General features: G+C 46.3%; 1 protein-coding gene across 1 annotated transcript in view; it reads left to right on the top strand.

Annotated features, from left to right (window-relative positions):
- The window catches only part of Dmrt1 (doublesex and mab-3 related transcription factor 1), a 99,092-nt gene that overhangs the window by 24,993 nt on the left and 53,854 nt on the right, over positions 1 to 20,245 (top strand). Inside the window, exon 3 of the mRNA XM_055614135.1 lies at positions 15,990 to 16,273. Coding sequence (XP_055470110.1) covers positions 15,990 to 16,273 — 284 coding nt within the window. The remainder of the gene's footprint in view (positions 1 to 15,989; positions 16,274 to 20,245) is intronic.

Genomic DNA, 20,245 nt, shown 5'->3' with positions numbered 1-20,245 from the left:
GTTTCTGTATGTAGCCTTGGCTGTCCTGGACTCATCTGTACACCAGGCTGGCCTTGAACTCACAGAGATCTGAGTGCACTACTACACCTGGCTCAAAAAACAATTTTTTTTTTTATCTGAGGGTGGTGGCACATACTTTGTTGTCACAGATACTTGGGAGGCTGAAATAGAAGGATCATGTGAATCTAGGAGCTCAAGAGCAGCGTAGGAAACTGCTGTACCTTGTCTTACAGCAATATGAAAACCTGGGAGCTGGTAAGATGGCTCAGGAAGTAAAAGAACTTGGTGCACAAGCCTTTACACACACACACACACCACCACCACCACCACCACCACCATCACTCACAGAATACATTAAAAGAACAACAAAAGTTGGAGATGGAGGCTAGCAAGCCTGAAGCTCAGATTTAGACTCTCTACCTTGGGGTGGTGGTGGCAGCAGGCAGAGAGGAGAAATCATTAGAAAAGCAAACAGTAAGCTGCTGGTGTTGACACATATTTATAGTCTCAGCACCCAGAGCTGAGGCGGGAGATTTAGAGGTCCAGGCTAGCCTAGGAATGTCTGTGCAGGAATAGATACACGGACCCATATGTCAGAGATGTACACATCTGTGCTAAGCGTTTGAGCTTTTACTCTTCCAGTTCCTGCCTTTGAAGGGCTGGAAAGTACCCAGTTCTGCAGTTACATAGCCTGTGACTCCAACCAAAACAACGATGATAATAAAGTGGCTAAGCTGTTGTCACCTGCCTCTGTGAGAGTTGGTGTCCCAGTCCCTAGAGTGGCATTTTCACAAATGTCCTCCATACCTCACTGGTTGACAATTTCCTGATGGAGCAGGTAGCTGGAAAGACACTGAGCACTTGTCACCAAATCACCTTATGCAAGGTTCAGGGTAGCTTATGTACACTGTTTGGAAACAGCACACAGCAGCCATGTTGGCTGCAGCTGGTTGACAAAGCTGCCGCTGCAGCATAGCCAAAGGAAGCCAGCGTTTGAGGGGTTGCTTGAAGGATGGACCAGAAGATCTCCAGCTGAAGGCTTTGGAACAGGGATGGTGCACACTGGCACCATTTGGTTGCTGGGAATCGAACTCAGGACCTCTGGAAGAACAGCCAGTGCCCTTAACCTCTGAGCCATTTCTCCAGCCTCCATATCTGAATTCTTTGTCTTGTTTTCCAAGACGGAGTTTTACTATGTAGCCTTGGCTATCCTGGCCTAACTTTGTAGACCAGGCTGGCCTCGAACTCACAGCTATTAGCCTGCCTCTGCCTACCAGAGTGCTAGGATTACAAGTGTGTGATGCTACGCCTGGCTCATTTCTGCATTCTGAGTCATTCAGTATCTTCAGATATAAGGACAGGTCTCTTACGTGTCAGGGTCCACACACCACGCTTACCACATGGAGGACGAATGCCAGGTCTCTTAGTGGTTCCTCAGCTGTGGTCCAAGGGTCACAGCTGTGTGTATCTAGATTTGCCACTTGTACTTGAAGATGCATAAAAATGCTTTTGGAGCCTGCCTTGCGGCTCAGTCTGTGAAGGTTGCTAGGTTTAATTCTTCATGGTTTATATCAAGACAGCTTAGTGCTGGGAGGTGATGGTGCACACCTTTAATCCCAGCACTTGGGAGGCAGAGGCAGGTGGATCTCTGTGAGTTCCAGCCCAGCCTTGTCTACAGCTAGTTTCAGGACAGTGAGAGCTACACAAAACCCTCTCGAAAAACAAACCCCACCCCCCTCCCCACCCCCCCAGGGGCAAGAGCATGATAGGAATAGCCAGCTGGGTGAGCCAGCCAAGCCAGCGACTGCCTGCACCCCGCCTAGCCACGCCCTGCTGGGGACTGGGATGTCTGTGACACAGGTTACCACTGAGGGCCATGCAGATGTCCACGGTCCGTGCTGCAGCCTGAAGCCATGTTCATGTCCGTGGGCTGTTCTGCCATTGGGGTCCATGCGGATCTGGGTGGCCTGCGCTGCCACCTGAGGCCATGATGATGTCCAGGGTCTGGCCAACCTCTGAGGGCTTTGTCTGGGTTCAGGGTCCTACTGCAGCAGGGGGCTGTGTATCCCTGATCTGTGCTTTTGCCAGAGACTGTTTAGAGAGAGATCCATGGTCTGTGCTCCTGCTGACTGTGAAGAGCAAGGCAGCTACTTTTGCTGCTGTGATGTTGATGACTGCAGATACACAGCCGAGAGGAAGGGAGAAGGAAGGCTTCAGTGACAACCCCTACCTCCCCAGTGCACTCCCCACCGCCCCACCCCCACCCCCATTTGTGGGCGAAGTCACTGAGTGGAGCAGATGTGAAAGGACTGGGAAGGGATTGTGATGGAGTGCATGATGTGAGGCTCCTAAAGAATCAATAAAAATGTTATGTGGGGAAACAAACAAGGACATCCTAGTATTGTCTGCGTCATGTGTAATCAGTGGTCACTCTTAGGCCGATGCAGAATAAAAAGGAGCAAGCAGAACCAAGAGAAATAAAATGTACAGTTTGAGGATTAAAGGAGAAGCCTGATGCTAAATGGGATAAAGGGAGTGGTCACCTCAGGGCAGGACCCCACCAAGCTGAGCTTTTCAAGGTGTGAAAAGGAATTAAAGGAAAGCTTAAGCAGTGAAGGGAGCCATCAATGACAGAAAGCTAATGCAAATGTATTTTCCCAAGGGGGGCCGAGTTCCAGCCTCGTAAGGGAGAGCTGACACATTCAGCCAGTGGTTCTGGCTTTAGAGCCAAGAATACAAGAAGGGTTGTGGAGTCTCCCTCCACTAAGGGAAGCTGTTGAGGCTGGTGTGTGTGTGTGTGTGTGTGTGTGTGTGTGTGTGTGTGTGTATGTCTATGTGTGTGTATGATGTGGTGTCCCTGCATAGAGGCCTGGAGAGGCCATTACTGGAGGTTTGTGAAGGTGAAGCCTGGATTTTGTTGGGAGTTGCTGGAGATAGCCAGAGTCTTGGGCTACCTGCCGAGGAAAGCTGCTGACTGAAAGGAACCAGTCAGAGAGAGAGAAAGAGGCGTGTGCTGTAGTCAGCAAAGCTGGAAGGAGATGGCGCTCTGAAGAGTGCTTTGACATCAGACACGGAGTTACAGAATTTGGAGTTTTTACTGCTGGGTTTCGGACTTGCTTCGGTCCAGTATTTCTTCACTGTGCTCCTTTTTTCTCCCTTTTGGGATGGCAGTGTATATTGCTTGTCATTTTGTGTTGGAAGTATGTGACCTGCTTTTAATTTTGATTCATTATTATCGAAAATAGTTTTCTTTCATACAATACATCCCAACCACACTTTCTTCTTCCTCCACTCCTTCCAGCTCCCTGCTACACCTCCCCTGTCCCCCAGATCTGCTCCCCATCTATTTCCTCTTAAGAAAAGAGCAGGCCTCTGAGAGACAGCCCAACACAACAAAACAAGATACAAGACAATGCAGAAGCCCCCATATCAAGGCTGGACAAGACAACACAATAGGAGGAAAAGAGTCCTAGGAGCAGGCAAAAGAGTCAGAGACACATTCACTCCCACTGTTAGGAATCCCACAAAAACTCTAAACTAACAGCCAACACATACACACAGAGGACCTGGTGTAGACCCCCAGGCCCTCTGCTTGCTGCTTCAGTCTCTGTAAAAGCCCGTATGAGCTCTGCTTAGTTAATTCAGTGGACCATATTCTCCTGGTGTCCTCTCTTCCTCCTGACTTCTACAATCTTTCCTCCCCCTCTTCCACAGGGTTGATCTCGGAGGGGAGGGACCCGATGGAGACCTCCACTTCAGTGTCTGTCTGTCTGTCTCTCTTTGTCTCTGTGTGTCTTTCTGCATAATGCCTGGCTGTGGTTCTCTGCACCGTCTGCTGCCAGAGGAAGCCTCTCTCATGACTGGACCAGGCATCAATGTATGAGTATAGCAGAATATCATTAGGAATCATTTCGTTGACTTTTTTTTTTTTTTCCTCTTGCCAGTCATGTTTAGTTTTACCCTAGGGCTGTGAGCTATCCAGTCTCTAGTTCCTAGCCATTCAGGCAGGGCCATGCCCACCCAGGTGGGGCATGGGTTCCATCTTGTGGTTCCATCTTGATTTTAAAGGGAGATACAGTTAAGAGGATGCCATGAGTCTCAGGAGACTTAAGATCTCTCGACTTTTAAACAGTGTTGAGACTGATGGGGCCTTTTGAAGTTAAACTAAATGCATTTTTGGGTTATGAGATGGCTACAAGCCTGTGGGGAGCAGGGAATGTAATGTGGTGGTTAGAGTAAGAGGGCTTCCCATAAGATCATATATTTGAATGCTTAGTCACCAAGAGGTAGAACTCTTTGAAAGATTAGAAGGATTAGGAGGTGTGGCGTTGTTGGAGGAAGTGTGCCACTGGGGTTAGGTGGACTTTGAGGTTTTTGAAAGCCACATCCAGCTTAGTGTTTCTCTCTCTTTCTTGGCCTGAGGATCAGGATGTAGCTCTGAGTTAGGGCTTCAGCACCATGAATGTTGCCATGCTCCTCACCATGATGATAATGGACTAAGTCTCTGAAATTGTAAGCAAGCTCCCAATTAAATGCTTGCTTGTGTGAAAGAGTTGCCTTGGTCATGCTGTCTCTTTACAGCTGTCTCTTTATAGAACAGTGGCTAAGACACAATTAAACAGCAAAATCAAAGGAAAGGGAGTAGAAAGGGCTTGGGATAAATCCCTGTTTGGGCTCTCAACTTTTCCATAATGGAGAGTTGATTATGTTTTATTTTCCTTTTATTTGGGGAAAGGTAAGACTGTGGAGGTGAGGAAAGTACAAAGACTTATCTCCGGAACAGTGTAGGCTGGAACGTTCAGTGTGCCAGGAATGTGTATCTGTCCTCTGATGTGGGCTTAGAATGCAGCATTGCAGTTCTACCGGTCAGAAGCTTCCTTCGCAAATTTGGTAAGATGAAATGGTTTGCTATACTAGCGTTCAAGCCTGGAGGTCACAGACTATGCTAGGAGAAATAATTATGCGCTGTAATGGGCAATTACTGATAATGGCCTTCCAAGGTGGCAGAAAATACACAGCCCCACCTCCTTGGCTGGAACGAACATTGAATAGCACATTAACTTTATAGCAAGCTGGAAGTTTGGCCCTGGAACTGCAGCCCCCATCCCCCAACTCCCATATAAATAAAATTCGGTCTTTGGGAAAGCGCTGTAGCAGCAGCATTAAGTCAAAAGCAGAGAGGAGGGGTGGGGCTGGGGACGTGGGATTTTGGAAAGGGAAGGAATGGTGAGCTGTGCCCCACCTGGCTGAATCTGTCACTCAGTATCAGTCGTCCCTGTTCCCAAGAATGCACAGTGAGTGGTTGTTGCTCTCCTGGCACCAGATTTATGTCTGACATTTAAAATAGCCCTGTCATGACTGCCTTGTGGGAGAAGCAGATTGTTCCCGCGCTTCCTGATTATGGCTTTAGGGAGTGATATCACACTGACTGCACTCAAGGCTACTGTCTGACCTCTGAGAAGGCCAGGAGAAGAGGTTTGTGCTCATTCCAAGTTGGGTTGCCTTTGGGAAGCCCTGCAGGTGCAAGCCAGCCTCCTATGGTGCCCTAATGAGCACTTGGGAAAAGGATTTATGCCAGGAGTTGTTTGATGGCTTTCTGGCTGCACGACAGAAATGTTATGACTGTGCTGTGGTCAAGATAACAGTAATGGCATTTTCAGAACACATGCCATGGGTCAGAGCCTACATCTTAGACATGTATAGACTTTTTATGTAAATGAGTACTCTGTCTGCTTATTAGAAAGAGGGCATCAGATCACAAAGATGGTTGTGAGCCACCATGTAGTTGCTGGGAACTGAACTCAGGGCCTCTGGAAGAGCAGACAGTACTCTTAACCACTGAGCCATCTCTCCAGCCACATGTATAGACATTTTGTATAGTTATGCCCATAAGTACATAACCCAGTTATTTAGGTGGTTAGGTGTAGGGTCTGAGATGTGAAAAAGTCAGGTTGCTTGCCTGACAGTAGATCCCAGATCAGGTTCAGCAACCTGACTGAGAGCAGTAGCTCTCACCCTGAAGTTCACTGCCTGGCCCTCTGTAGTTGTCAACAACGATCCAGGCTGAAGGGTCAGGCTAGAGGTAACTCATTGGGATTTCATCGCTGAGCAATGAGACACTTGGCTTCAGTTGCTGGAGAAGGAAGTGTCTAGAAGGCAGAAGTTTTCAAGACATTCCAGTTGCTGAACCCCTTAGCAGTTTTAAAGATTGTTGAGGTTCTCAAGAACCATTGCATGTATGGGTCCTGTCCATTGATACCCATACAAAGACTGAAGCTGAGAAATTTATAAGTATCTTTCAAAATTCAAGTATCCTAGGTAGCTTTTTATTGCTGTGATAAAGCGCTGCTAGTTAGGGTTACTATCACTGTGAGGAAACCATGATGAAAGCAACTTGGGGAGGAAAGGGGTTATTTGGCTTACATTTCCACATCATTGTTCATCACTGAAGGAAGTTGGGACAGGAACTCAGGGCAGAAAGCTGGAAGCAGAAACTGATAGCAGAAGCTGTGGAGGAGTGCTGCTTACTGGCTTGCTCCTCATTGCTTTCTCAGCCTGCTTTCCTGTAGAACCAGGACCTCCAGCCTAGAGCTGTTCCCACCCACAGTGGGCTGGGTCTTCCCACATCAATAACTAATAAAGAAAACGCCCTTCAGGTTTGCCTACAGCCCAATTTATTGGAGGCTTTCCCCCCTCCCTTAATTAACTAAGATTCTCTTTTTCTCAGATGACTTTAGCTTATGTGAAGTTGATGTGAAAGTAGCCAGCACAATAAGCAGAAGCAGCTTGGCGAAGAAAGAGTTCCTGTGGCTTACAGGGTTCCATGACAGTTCATCAGTGAGGGATGTCAGCAGGAGCTCAAACAGGAACTGGGAGGAAAGAACAAAAAGCAGAGACCACGGAGGGAGGCTGCTTACTGGCTTGCTCCCCATGGCTTCCTCAGCTTGCTTTCTTATACCTCCCAGAACTACCAGGCCAGGCGTGGCACTGCCCTTAGTGATCTGGACCCTCCCACATCAGTCATTAATCAAGAGAATGCCCCCACAGAGTTGCCCACAGGCCAGTCTGGTGCAGATAGTCCCTCAATTGTGTTTCCCTCTTTCCAGAGGATTCTAGCTTTGTATTACGTTGACAACAAACTAAACAAAATGCAACAACTATACAGCACGATAAAACCATTGATTGTTGGCGTAAGTAAAGTGTTTGAATAAAAAGTATCTTCAGAAATTAACAATGAGAGTACCTATATACATATCCTCAGTTTTCCCTTCTCTCTGGTTAAGAGAGGGCAGCCAGGCTTGCACAGTTGTTACTGCTGGCTGTTGCGTTGGCCGAAATACACAACAGGTGTGAAGACAACTCAGCTACCTGAGACTATTCTTGACCCGTACTTGGAAAGTGCTCATTTCTTGTTTATTTGAGACAAGGTCTCGCTCTGTAGCTCAAGCTCTTCTGGAACTCAGCAGGTAGCCAAGACACCCCAAACCGGAAATTCTTCGGCCTCAGATTCCTGAGTTCTGTGATTATAGGTGTACCTGTGTACCACTACTCTGCTTTAGTCTGTGCCTTCGTCCCTTGTTCTCATTCCTCTCCTTCCCATCCTGTAGAAACTTGAGTTGAGCAAAAGTTACGTGAAACAATATGAAATAAAATTCAGATTTTTTTTCTCTCCTTACTTTTGGTGGAGTGGTCTTCTGCTTCACTTCAATCCCCTTTGGGGACCAGCATTGTTATCTACCTAAGAAAACCCTTTCCAGATGTTGAGCAGGGCAAGGCAACATCTCAAATCGCCATCCCATGAGAAATGGTGATGTTACAAAGATGACCTTGGTGATGCACCATCAGAGTGCATTGCCATCTGTTCTGAGCAAGGGTCAGGTGGCCCTAGAGCTTCACAACTAAGGATGCTAAAGTCAGAGTACAAGCGAGGTGTCTAATACTGAATGGAACGCTTCCATCTATTTGCATCAGTTGCTTCCTCCATAGATCAAAGTTGGGTGTAAAGCATGGGTAGGAGGCGCTGACTTGATTAGCTTGCTGCGGTCCTCAGTCATTCTCTCTGAGCCGTTATGTTTCCGTAACTCTGTAGCTTTTCTATGGAGTGTCCTTACATTTTTCCACAACTGATGAACTCAGTGGGCCTGACTTAATCTGCTCAGCCCTATCCAGGGCTAAAGGGGAACATGGCCTGCTCTCTCCTGATACACTGCCTGGCTCTCTGGAGTCAGAGTAGCCCTGGATTGGCATGGTGGCTTGTTGCTGTGGCTGCTGTCTCTCCATCCACCATACCTGGCTATTGGGGAAGTTCCTGACTGGACAAGCCATCTCCATATCTAGCATAACCTTTTGCTGTAGGGATGTGCATCATCCTTAGACTAGGGGAATCATTTCTCACACTGGGACAGGCTTGATTGTCTCTCCCTGTATTGTTCTACCACAGATGGCTTCTGGGAACTGCTCCCTAGATGCTAAAGCCTCCAGAAGCTCCTTAACACACAATTTGGCTTTCTCTCAGATACTTCCTTAGGAACTCAAGCTTGACGTTAATCCTGCCATGTTTGTCTCTGAGTAACCCAGATAGGCCCTTTTTTTCTGCTTTCCAATTATTTTTTTAATCTTCTCTATTTTTTTTTCTTTATGTGCTCGTGATCTAAGTGACTGAGAAGTGCCAAAGCCTATACTACTTCATAAAGATCTTGCCAAACCAAAGGGCTCAGTGAAGCTGCTAAGGCTCCATGCCAGCCTTGAGGTCCCTGCTGGGTCTACCTTTTCTTTAACTCCTCCATGAACACAGTTTTATCTGGCCAGGGAATGAGGGTTCAAACACAGCTTCTATTATTCCCAGCTCCCTGGATAGCATCTGTCCCTCCTCTGTTGTTTTCCGTTCCCCAGGCACTTATGGGGAACTCAGATGGAGATAACCAAGTGTTCCTATTGGCTTTGGTAAGTCAGTTGGTCAGGGACTGAGTTCCCTCATACCGTCTCAGGTTATGAAGCCTCTGCCTTAAGGAGGGATGGGAAATGTTACATTACTCAGTTTTTTGGCTGATCCATGTTCTGCAGCCTTTCTAGCAAAGCTGCAAAGGCTTTTCCATTGCTCGTCTTAAAAATCTTCCCTAATTCCAGCAATTCAGTTGCTGAGTGTTTCCTCATTACTTTAGTTTCTAAGGGACCATTGTTAAGGCCCCCATCTGCATGTAGGATCACAGCTATTTCCTATTTTTCTACTAATGGTCAGACTTGAGAGATGTCTTCTACTCCTTTACCTAACCCTCTCTCATCCTCTTGTTTACCTAACACACTTGACAAATCAGAGGCTAACGTGGAGAATACTGCCACATCTTTCTTTCATGGTGCAATTGCTCCTTTACACAAACAGCTTCCCACTTGGCTGCCATCTTAGCCTTATGAATTTCAAACTACACATAGCAGAGGCCAGGTAAACCTCTGTTGCTGCTTGCTGAAAGTCTCAACCCTTGTGCCCTAATCTCCAAGACTGCAAATTTTCCTCTAAACCTTTTAACTCTTCGCAAGGTATCTGTGTATTCATGTGGTGGATTCCACTCATTTAGCAGGCATGCCACCCCATACTGTGTAGACAAAGGCTGTCACTCTTGGGTTCCTCCCACAGATGCTGCTAATCCTGATGGCTCATCCTCCGCTCTCATCTGCGAGAGTTGCATGTCTCACTGCTCATAACAAGAGCTACATAACCACTGTCATAGCACAAAGAACTACGTAACTCACACCACACAGGAAAGGGCAACTAACTCAATTGGAATTTCTGCCAAAGGTGGTTACCCTTGGGCTTCTCAGCCTCAGTCACATGCCTTGGTACTCATAGCAAGAACCATGCACTCATAAGGACCTCCCCAACTCATCTTCAGTTCTGTTGTGTTCCTGTTCTTGCACCAATTAAGTTGTGTGATAAAGCCTTTTCAGTATATACAACATACACACCCTAGATAAGGAACCCACAACAACCGAAGTATAGAAACCACCGAAATTTAATTCAGTGAACCAGTGAGTTTTATTAGGGTTACAGACATATGGGTGAGGGGTTAGTTAAAGGAACAGACCTGGCTTAAAGACAGCTGCATCACCAAGGCCCACGTGTCCTTTCCACGTGCTTCAGTTGGTCTAAGCCTCTTTCAGGCAGCTCAGTTTGTCTGAGGGTGTTCTTTTCAGTTCAGGTTCAGGTTTTATTGCTTGCTCTGACGGGGAGGAGTCTAGAGAGTCTATTGAGTTTCAGGAACTTGCTGAAGCTGTTGAGTTGTTTACCTTCCTGCTTAAGGAGCTTCCCTGAAAGGCAGAATGTTTCAGTCTCTGAGAAAACTGGTAAAGAACAGTGTCTGTCTGTCTGTCTGTTTATCACCCTTCATGGCTTAGATTACTCAGTTATTCTTAGTGTGTGACATTCCAGGAGCTGATTAACCTGGACTTGGGAATGCCCTGCAGAAAATTATTTTAGAAGACAAACAACAACAACAAAACAGGTAGTTTGCCTCCTTGCTTCGGTGAGGACTTTCCAGTTTCACCCTTGAGGTCCTTGGAACGGATTTCTTTCACCCTTGGAAAGTCATCTTCAAAAGGACGTTTCATGTCAGTTGGTGAAAAGTAATATTCGGTTTCAGATTTACTCCTATTTACTGGTGAAGGTTTTGCCGGCTGGCAACACAGATTCTTGAAGCTAAGAAGCATAGACATTTGCAAAGTAATGAATTCTTGATGTGAAAGGAAAGACACTTTTTACTGCGAATTAAGTGTTAAAGTTTGCAGTGGTAAGTTTCGGTTTCATTTGTAGCCCGTTTCTTCCTTCACATTCAGAAGTGGGTATAATTTCAAGTTTGAGTATAGAGGATTCAAAGTGCAACAATGCTGGGACTCTTGACACTAGAGAAGAGAGGGGAAAGCCTTCACCCACCTTAAAATGAATTACTGGTTAACTACTATTAATAAGCTGGATGCCCAGAGACCAGCATATAACACTCCAAGATCAATAAGGGTGTTTATCATGTGTGGGTATTGATCTCTCGTGAAGGAGTGAAATCATATTTCACCCTGCATATGTTAGTACAAAAAAAAAAAAAAGTAACAGGACTGTGAAGGCTTGTCGGAGAATTAGGTGTCCACAAGGTGCCTGTAGCTAGCCACGGGTGGGCGTTAGAGTGGCAGGTGGGGCCTGCAAGCCTCACGTCTGCAGATGGGTATGTGGAGACAGGGAGCCCAGAGTATTTGTGACAGTACCTACCTCTGGCTTTCGCTGCCTTTCCAGCTGGTTCTGCTGATGTTCTGTGAAAATTAGGTATGTATGCCAGTATTTATATAACACTTGAAACATCAGATTTGCTGGGCATGGTGGTGTGTTTCTGCAGCCACAGCGCTTAGAGACAAAGGCATGAGGATCACAGATTTGAAGCCAGGCTAGGTTACATGATGAGACCCTCACTCAGAACATCAAACATGAGCTTCTGGTTAAGGTGCAGGGTCCTGGGCTCAGTCCCCAGCAGTGAGGAGAAAGCTCTAGCTTTCTGTTGCTGTTGGCATCACGGCAGAGGACCACTGAGTGGGTGATTGTGTAGGGGTCACTGGTTAAGAAAACTTCTACCTTTACTTGGGCTTGATGCCATGGGCTATCCCTTACTAATATCATCAGACAATCTTGGCCAGTTTTCGTTCTAGAAAGACACAGAGTAGCATCTAGTTTCATGTTTGTTTGTTTGTTTCCAATCATTATGATATTTCTTCTGCAGTTTATGCCTCTGGTCTTTGTATTAGTAATATTGCCTGTGGAGCTTAAAGGACCCCGGCATGATGTCTTAGGGTTTTATTGCTGTGGAGAGAGACACCATGACCACGGGCAACTCTTATAAAGGAAAGCATTTAATTGGGGCTGGCTTACAGTTGAGAGGTTTAGTCCATTATTGTCATGGCAGGAAGCATGGCAGCATGTAGGCAGACACGATGATAGAAAGCTATCCGAGAGATCTACGTCTGGATTGGTAGCCAGCATGAAGAAAGAGTGACACTATACTTGGCTTGAGCACCTGAAACATCGAAGCCCACCCCCAGTGACACACTTCCTCCAGCAAGGCCACACCCACTCCAGCAAGGCCACACGTTTTAAGAGTGCCACTCCCTGTGAGCCTATATAGGGAGGCATTTTCATTCAAACCACCACACGTGATACTGTCTGGAGACTGGGTGGAGGAATTCAGTAAGGTTGGCAGAGCCAGGTCTCAGTTCTTACAATTCTTCTCCCTTGAGGATGAAGCCTCCTTTTTGTTTGCATGTGGAAAACAACTTTCTGAAAGTTGTATGTATATGCATATGTATGTAAACACATCTATAAAATTTCATTTGTTTTCTACCTCTTTTGGATTGGCTTGCTTTTTTTTTTTTTTTTTTTTTGAGACAGGGTTTTACCATGTAGCCCTGGCTGGCCTCAGACTCAGAGATCCACCCATTTGTGCCTCCCCAGTGCTAGGATCAAAGGCGTGCACCACTGTGCCTGGTTTGAGTATCCCATTTTTGGGGATACCTAGCTTGACTTTGATGGTGACCTTTTGGTGTTGGGGAGAACAAACACCCTTTGATACTGCTTGGGGACTCTGCCATGATTGTGGCTGTAGTAGGCAGGAAAGGCAAATTGTTCATTTTTATGTTTTAGGTGTTTTTTATGGCAGTTTCTTCACAGACTAGAGTGCATATGGCATGAGATCTCAGCATTGGGCAGGCTTGTAAGGGACGCTGGTGGCTTTCCTGGTTCCAAGCTGAAAGCTGTAAAGAGTGTATGTGGGTTCCATGAAGACGTTTAGAGAATTTCAGACTGAGGCCTTCTTTGGGGGACTCAGCATCAATTCCCTTCATCCTCTGATGATCCTGAGTGTTATCCGTGCCTGCCAGCCATGTTCATCTGGTCACTGAAACAGTCATCTCTCCATGACTCTTCACATTAGCCTCCCTCTGAGTGTTCTCCACTTTCCTAAATCATTTCAACCTCAGATCATCCTTCTAGAAGCCTTGCTAAACCTCCCCCATTCAGTACAGGTACCTGGAGAGTGTGGCTATACTCTTATGGTGACACAGGAATCTCCAAACACAAAGCTACAGGCTGAGCATATCACTCAGCGTCACTCAGCAGCTGGCATGTGTAAGGTGTCATCCTCAGTACCTAAGATCATCTTCTCTGTTTATCTATCATCCATATCTACAAAAGAATACAATTAAAATTTAAAAACTATATTGTTACGGTATTGATGCTGACTAATACCATCTCCAGGTGATGGTGTGGTCACTGATTCGGGGACCAGACTAAAGCACTGGAACTGACATGCTGCTCCTGGAGTGCTGATTTCATACAGTAGTAGCGTGCACATTAAAGCTGGGACCTTGGGCTGGAGAGAAGGCTCAGAGGTTAAGAGCACTGGCTGCTCTTTCAAAAGTCCTGAGTTCAATTCCCAGCAACCATGTGGAGGTTCACAACCATCTATAATGAGATCTGGTGCCCTCTTCTGGCATGCAGGTGTATGTTCAGGCAGAACACAAATAAATAAATCTTAAAAAAAAAAAAATCATTTAAAGCTGGGAGCCATGAAGCTGTTTGTGTTGGGAAGATTAAAACAGAGAATTCTGGACTGGAGGTTTACCTTCATAGTACGGTGTCTGCTTAGCAGTTCAGTGTCTGGCAGCACAGGCACGCACACACGTTTAAACAGTTGATGGTTTATATAGAGATTTAAAAAGAAAACTTACCTCTTAGTGCATTTAGTGATTTTGTGTTTGAAATTTGTGGACACGTTGTTCTTGGCAAAGCTCACATGGTTTAATTATTTAAGTCTTGCTGTGACAGTGAGCTTTCCCAACATACATATCTATTTACCATTAAAGCTCAGAATAACTTGAAACAGAACAAAACAAAACAAAATTCAGATTAAGTGGGAAAATGATGACATTATTAACTAATGACAAGCAGCCACAGTAAAGCACATTATGACTTGACCTGACCTAGCATTTTAAATGTGAGGTTTACTATACTCTTTTATTGAAGCCATTTTTCTTGTTACCTTGAACATTACTAGCACCGTCATTTTGTTCCTTGGTAAACTGAGGCCTGATGGGAGGAGCCGACCCCGCATGATAGAGGTTCAGAGAGTGTACTGAGCCTCTGCCCTAGATGCTGGGCGCCTTGGGTCTTGATTTCTTTCTTTGCTTGCTACCCAGGTTTCTTTCCTTTAGTATTGACCTGGCTTTTGAGTACAGGTGCTGAGGTGTCTCCCTTCTGTTAGCGTCTGAGATTGCATGGGAAATGAGTCACCGATACTTTGGACTGGCTGGAAGATCCCCTACATTCAACCCCTCCCCTTTCATTTCAAATGTCTGCATGGTTTGTCATTTTTGAGAAGTTTATGTTGCTTTTGCAAGCAGGTAAGGAATAAAAGACTCAGCACTGAAAACAGGGATTAGGTACCAAAAATTATTGATTATGCCGAAAGGTTGTTTTATTTTATTATTATATTTTTTTATGTATGTATGTGACAAGCTCCAAGTATTTATGTGTGCCATTTGTGTGCCTGGGGACTGCTGAGGCCAGAGAGGGTATTGGGTTCTCAGGAACTGGAGTTACAGGTTGTTGTGAGCTGCTGTGTGGGTGCTGGGAACTGAACCCAGGTCCTCCTCAGTAGCTGAGTGCTCTTAACACACAAACCATCTTTCCAGCTCCCACCTTATTTAGAGTTCATTTTTCATGCCCCACATGTCGTCCCTGTACCAGGCTGTCCTTACATCTGTAGTCTGATGTGGTCTCTCTGATCATGTGGTGCTCCCTAGTTGGTCTTATTGCTCATCTCTCCTTTACCTTTTCCAAGAATTTCTGTCAGGTGACGCTGTTGTGGCATAGCTCTCTGTCGGTTAACCTTCCAGCTCAGAAATATTCATTGGTTCCTGTTCCGTTGCATCTTGAGAACGAGATAAAGGCTTCCTGGGCCTGGCTCCAGCATGCCTTTCGGTCCACTCTGTCCCTGCTTTTCATCCAGTTCTGCCTGATTCTTTATCTTTCACTCTATCTTCCTCCCATTTTCTCTTTGTCTGTGCTCTTCCCTCTGTCCCTCCCTCCCTCCTTCCCTTCCCCATCCCCCTCTCTCCAGCCCTATCCTCTGTTCTCCTTCTTTTTCTAGGATGGGGCTCAGATTTTTTTTTTTTTCCCTGCAAAGGTATCTAATTCTTTTCTGGATTGCAAGTTATCTCTCCATTCTCTGAATTTCCATAGTTTATGGGTCTTTAATTTTGACAGGATACGGTTGAAACCTACCTTTATTTCAGCTGAAGAATCAGCAGATAGTTTGTCACCTGAATATCTGGACCCTTGGCAGATCCTGATGAATACGATGGGCTGGCTAATTGCTGTTTGCAATTACGTGAAAAATTACTCTCTTCTCAATTATGTGAAAAAGCTTTAGTGCAGCATAGCATTGATTGGCCGGTCCACAAAGCTTCAAATAGTACTACTGACTGTATTTTTGCAGAACAAGTTGGTCCATACTCTGGCCATACTAAAGAACACGGTATCCTATCCACCATGGAAGGAGGTGAAAGAAACAGTGTGTGCTCAGGCTCAGCCCCTTACTGAGTTCCTGGGGTGGCGTTAAATTTATCATGTGGTAAGAATTCATAGACAGGTCAACCGGACACCGGATTTCATCTCCAGTTTCTTGACTTTTGGGGGGGGCATTTGAGTTGAGGTTGTGCTGTCAGGCTTTATGTCATTTACTCTACCTCTAAAGTGATTTGATCCTCCCCCCCCCCCCCCAACCTGGCTACTGGTCTTCCAGTTGTGGCTGAAGAAGCAGTTTCTGCCTTGCATTTCCAGGTTCTTTGCTTATCTTGGGGATGGAAGTTGAGGCATAGCTGAGGTTTGGAGGGCAGGTTTGTGGACCTCCTACGTTAAATCTCATGTCGTCTTTTCATTATTTTTCATTCTTCCTTTTCAGAGGGACGCATGGTCATCCAAGATATCCCCGCTGTCACCAGCAGAGGGCACGTGGAGAACACGCCTGACCTGGTGTCAGACCCCGCCTACTACAGCAGCTTTTACCAGCCGTCTCTGTTTCCTTACTACAACAATCTGTACAACTACCCGCAGTACTCCATGGCCTTGTCTGCTGAGTCCTCCTCTGCGGATGTGGGAACCCCCCTTGGGGGGTCCCCTGTGAAGAACAGCCTGCGGAGTCTCCCAGCACCTTATGTGCCTGCTCAGACTGGAAACCAGTGGCAGGTATGACCCAGGATTAATGGGATATGCGAAACACACGTGCGTGTAAATGCACACACACATGCACACACGTCCCATGCACGTGGTCAGTTTAGCACACATGTGAAAACAGTGTGACGTGCATGAAAAAGCACGTTGGTTTTCTTTCCGTTAATAATGTCATTTGACTCCAGAGATTAGCTGCAGGGACTTGGAAGGGATTATGCACGTATCTGGGGTTCGTTTTCAGTTTTAGTTTTTCTCACATTGTCATTTTGCAGAAATACCCAGCTGGCCAGAGTTAGCATATCTGAGGCCCCACCTCCTCCAGCCTACCCTACCTTGGGGCAGCTAAGATTATCTCAGGTGCAGCTTTCTGGGTGGCAGTCACCTCCTGAAACTTTTTTACACTAGGAGAGAGATTATGACGCGTGTGTTTACATGGCAGAAAAGGTAAGAAAGGGAATGAAGTTGTGTTGTGATAGCAGTAACGTAGGTGCGTGTATTTTGGAAATGGTTGGGAGTCAAAGTATACATGTATGACTAAAATAGTGTGCAGTCAGGAGCAAACATAGCATTTTGTTTCCTTAGGGAGAGAGCATTGTCTGGGGCGATTCTGCCTTTGAGGGTAGAACCATTTCCACCAGGTCCTTGTGTTAGCACCAGAGCACACTCAGGCTGGATGTGTGTACTTACGTCCTAGGAGTGAGTATGTGGAGGAGAGGTTAGACCCATACCACCAGGCTGCAGAAACTGCTGTGATTCAGCAAGAACTGTGGTCACCGAAGCTGTGAGAACATGCCGAGGCTTTCTCAACAAGGATCTGGTTTCAGTGCAGGGTAACATACATGCAGGAGCCAGTGCAAATCTTTGATGTCCTGTTTTCTTCTTTCTTACTTTCTTGGCTTTATTGAGGTATAATTGACAAATTGTATGTATGCATCCTGTGTAGTGTGGTGTCTTGATGTGTGTATGCATGCTGCATTGCTTATCACAGGCTAGTGATGGCACGTGTGAGTGTGTGCGTGCACGTGTGCTTGCGCTCCTAAGATTTACCCTGCCCTTTCCGGATAGGCAGCATTGTTGATGAGAAGCACTGTAATGTACATCAAACTTGTAGAACTTACTCAGAATTGAAGCAGAGACTTTGACTTCTAGCTCGCCACTTCCCCACCCACAAGCCTCTGGCGAATCAGCTCTGCGACTTTCTGCTTCCAAGGGTTGAGGGAGTTTTGTTCTTTAACCTTAAGCCCATAATGTGACCTGACATTTTCCTCTAATGAAGTCTGTTTCATTTCACCTCTTTTTTTTTTTTTTTCCTTTTGGAGTGAGGGAATTATTTGTACACAGGTCATCCTACTTTGGGGATTTTCTTGCTACATTCTGGGATCTTGTCTAGTCCTCTGAACTACGGATTTCTCTTGGGTTGTTTCCCATACATTTTACGTTTTTCTGTGTGAGTGCGTGTGTGCATGTTCGCATCTGTGTGGGCAGGGACACACACACAGAAAGTGCATGTGAAGGATAGAGGTCAGCCTTGGGTGTGTTTCTCAGTTGCTCATCACCTTACTCAGTGCGGGAGGGTCTCTGTATTCAGCTTAGTCTTATCAGCCATCTTGCTCTGGGGGTTTTCTGTCTTGGCCTCTTCCGTGGGGGGACTTTGGACAGGCTGCCATGCCTACCTGGAATTTATATGAGTTGTCGGGCATTTATGTGGCTCTGGGAGATCTGGTCCTCAGGCTTGTGTGGCAGACACTTTACTCTTGGGGTTATTTCCTCCACCCCATGTGTTACTCTTTGGAGGGAGACTTAAAACTTGTAGATATTGGAATTACTTATGAGAATAAGAGGAGTCTAATGGACTTCTAAATGGGCCCCTTTAGACCTTTCAAGCATAGTAGAGTTTATGGTTTGAGGAAGGTTTTCAGTTGGCATATTTTGGCAACTCACTTCTTATAGGGAGGAAAAGGCATCTTAAAGATTTAAACAAGCCAGGCAGCGGTGGCACACCTTCAGTCGCAACGCTCAGGAGGCAGAGGCAGGCTGATCTCTGTACGTTTGAGGCCTGTCTGGTCTGTAGAGTGACTTCCAGGATAGCCAGGACTACAGAAAAGAAACCCTGTGTGTGTGTAGGGGTGGGGCGGGGGAGAATAAGAAGAAAGAGAGAAAACTTTTAAACAAAGCAGACTGTCCTGCGCATCCTGCAGAGGCAGCGGATGTCAGCTGCCGTTGGCCAGTCTGGGCTTTTTGGCTATTTCTAGCCTTTTGACGGTAGAGTAGGTGGGTGAGTGGGTCTGTGTTTAGTCTTTGGTGACAGGGTAGGCCGGTGGTTCTGTGAATCTGATAGCTCAGTTGGCAAAGGCTGAAAATGAAAATTGTATTTTTCTGAAGGAAAGATAGCTATCTCCAGATCATTTGTACATTAATCAGATCTTCTAAACCAATGTTCTCTTCCTTCCGTCAGTACCGTTGGCTTAGCAGTTAGTGCCTGACACAGAGATGTTGGTCTTACTTGTCCACCAAGGCCAAGCAAAGGCCTTGGTGAGATCTAGGTTCAGCCTGGGGACATGAACACTTACCAGGAGCATCTTGCTGAGGCCTGGTGGGCAGGTGTGTGTGAGGGAAGGCAGCAAATGCTATGGGAGGCTTCACTCAGAGACACATACAAGCCAGCCAGAGTGGGAGGGGAAACTGGCAAACCTCCTTTGTCCTGTAAGAGACAGTTCTGGTGTTTGTCACCGTCCCACAAACCCACTAAATAGGAAAGCAATGGCATTATTCCAGTCCTGGGGGATCCACAGAAGCATCATCTCATCTGTGAGTCTGTTTTCTAGGAGACCCATATTTAAATCCTCCCAGGTGTCTCAATGATATAGTCTTACATAACAAGCTGCTTTGGAGCAGTAGGTCCTTCTGCCCTGCTGTTGTAAATGTTGTTCTTTTCAATAACACAAGCAACAAAAACGCATTTATTGAGCAGTTAGTCCTACCCACTTTTGCAGGGCATGGATGATGTTGTCCTGTCCAATGGTGAGGACATGGAGGTTTGACAGGGGAATGACTCTCTCAAGTTTCTACAGCCACCGACTTCCCAGCCGGGGTTTGAACCTGGGTCTGCCTGACTTTGAAGTATGTGTCATTAGTGAGTCTGCAACAAACTCAGGACTGTAGAATGTACGTTGCAGGGACCCTGGGGAAGGACACTGAGCGCACGGTCTCTGCAGGTGAATCTCAGTTGTGGGGTGGATCACCGATAAATCGTTCAGGCCCTTTGACGATTAGTGCTTAGGGTCATTGCCTAAGCCCTTCATTTTTTCTGTTGAAGGCTTCTTGGAACTCTCTTCTGCTTTTCTTCATCCATGCAGGTCAGAAACAAGCACACATGTCTTGAAAGAGAGCTGATGCGTGATGCGTGGCTGTTTTAGGTGGCTGAGGGTAGAGCTCCCATGAGTTCCTGAAATGCTCGGGCCCACGGGTCACTGTCTAAAATAAGCCATATCGGCCTGACTTGAAGTTACTTTTGGAACCTGTGTAATGGTTTTCTGCAAACGTGATGGCAAATGAGGCCCGAGGAGGAACATTCTCAGCGTATGTGGAATTGAGAGTGATCCTAAGAGACTCAGGGACTCTGCAATGGCAGATCTTCTAAGCCTCGCACAACCAACTTGTGAACACAACTTGCCTTCTAAAAAAAATGTCTTAGTCGTTCCTGCAGAAATCATTCTATTGGAGACAAATTCTTACATCCAGGTGAACCAACATGGCTACTGCCAGTTTGCACAATGCCGGGTGCAGATCAGCAGGTGACAGGCAGACAAAGGTCCTGCAGATCTCCCTCCCCCTGTTGTGCTGCAGAGAGCTTCGGAGTGGCGTGGCTCCGAGATGAGCAGGCCTGCTGATCGAGGGAAACTGAGGAGTCCACTTTAAGGAAATGGAGTTGTCGCCCTGAAAGGTCAAAGACCCATATTCGGTGATGACTTTCGATTTAGCCATGTC

The sequence above is a fragment of the Psammomys obesus genome, unplaced genomic scaffold, assembly GCF_907164565.1.
Source record: "Psammomys obesus unplaced genomic scaffold, mPsaObe1.curated_primary_1811, whole genome shotgun sequence".
Classification (NCBI taxonomy): domain Eukaryota; kingdom Metazoa; phylum Chordata; class Mammalia; order Rodentia; family Muridae; genus Psammomys; species Psammomys obesus.
The sequence above is the reverse complement of the archived record's forward strand: the minus strand, read 5'-3'. Positions and strand labels throughout refer to the sequence as shown.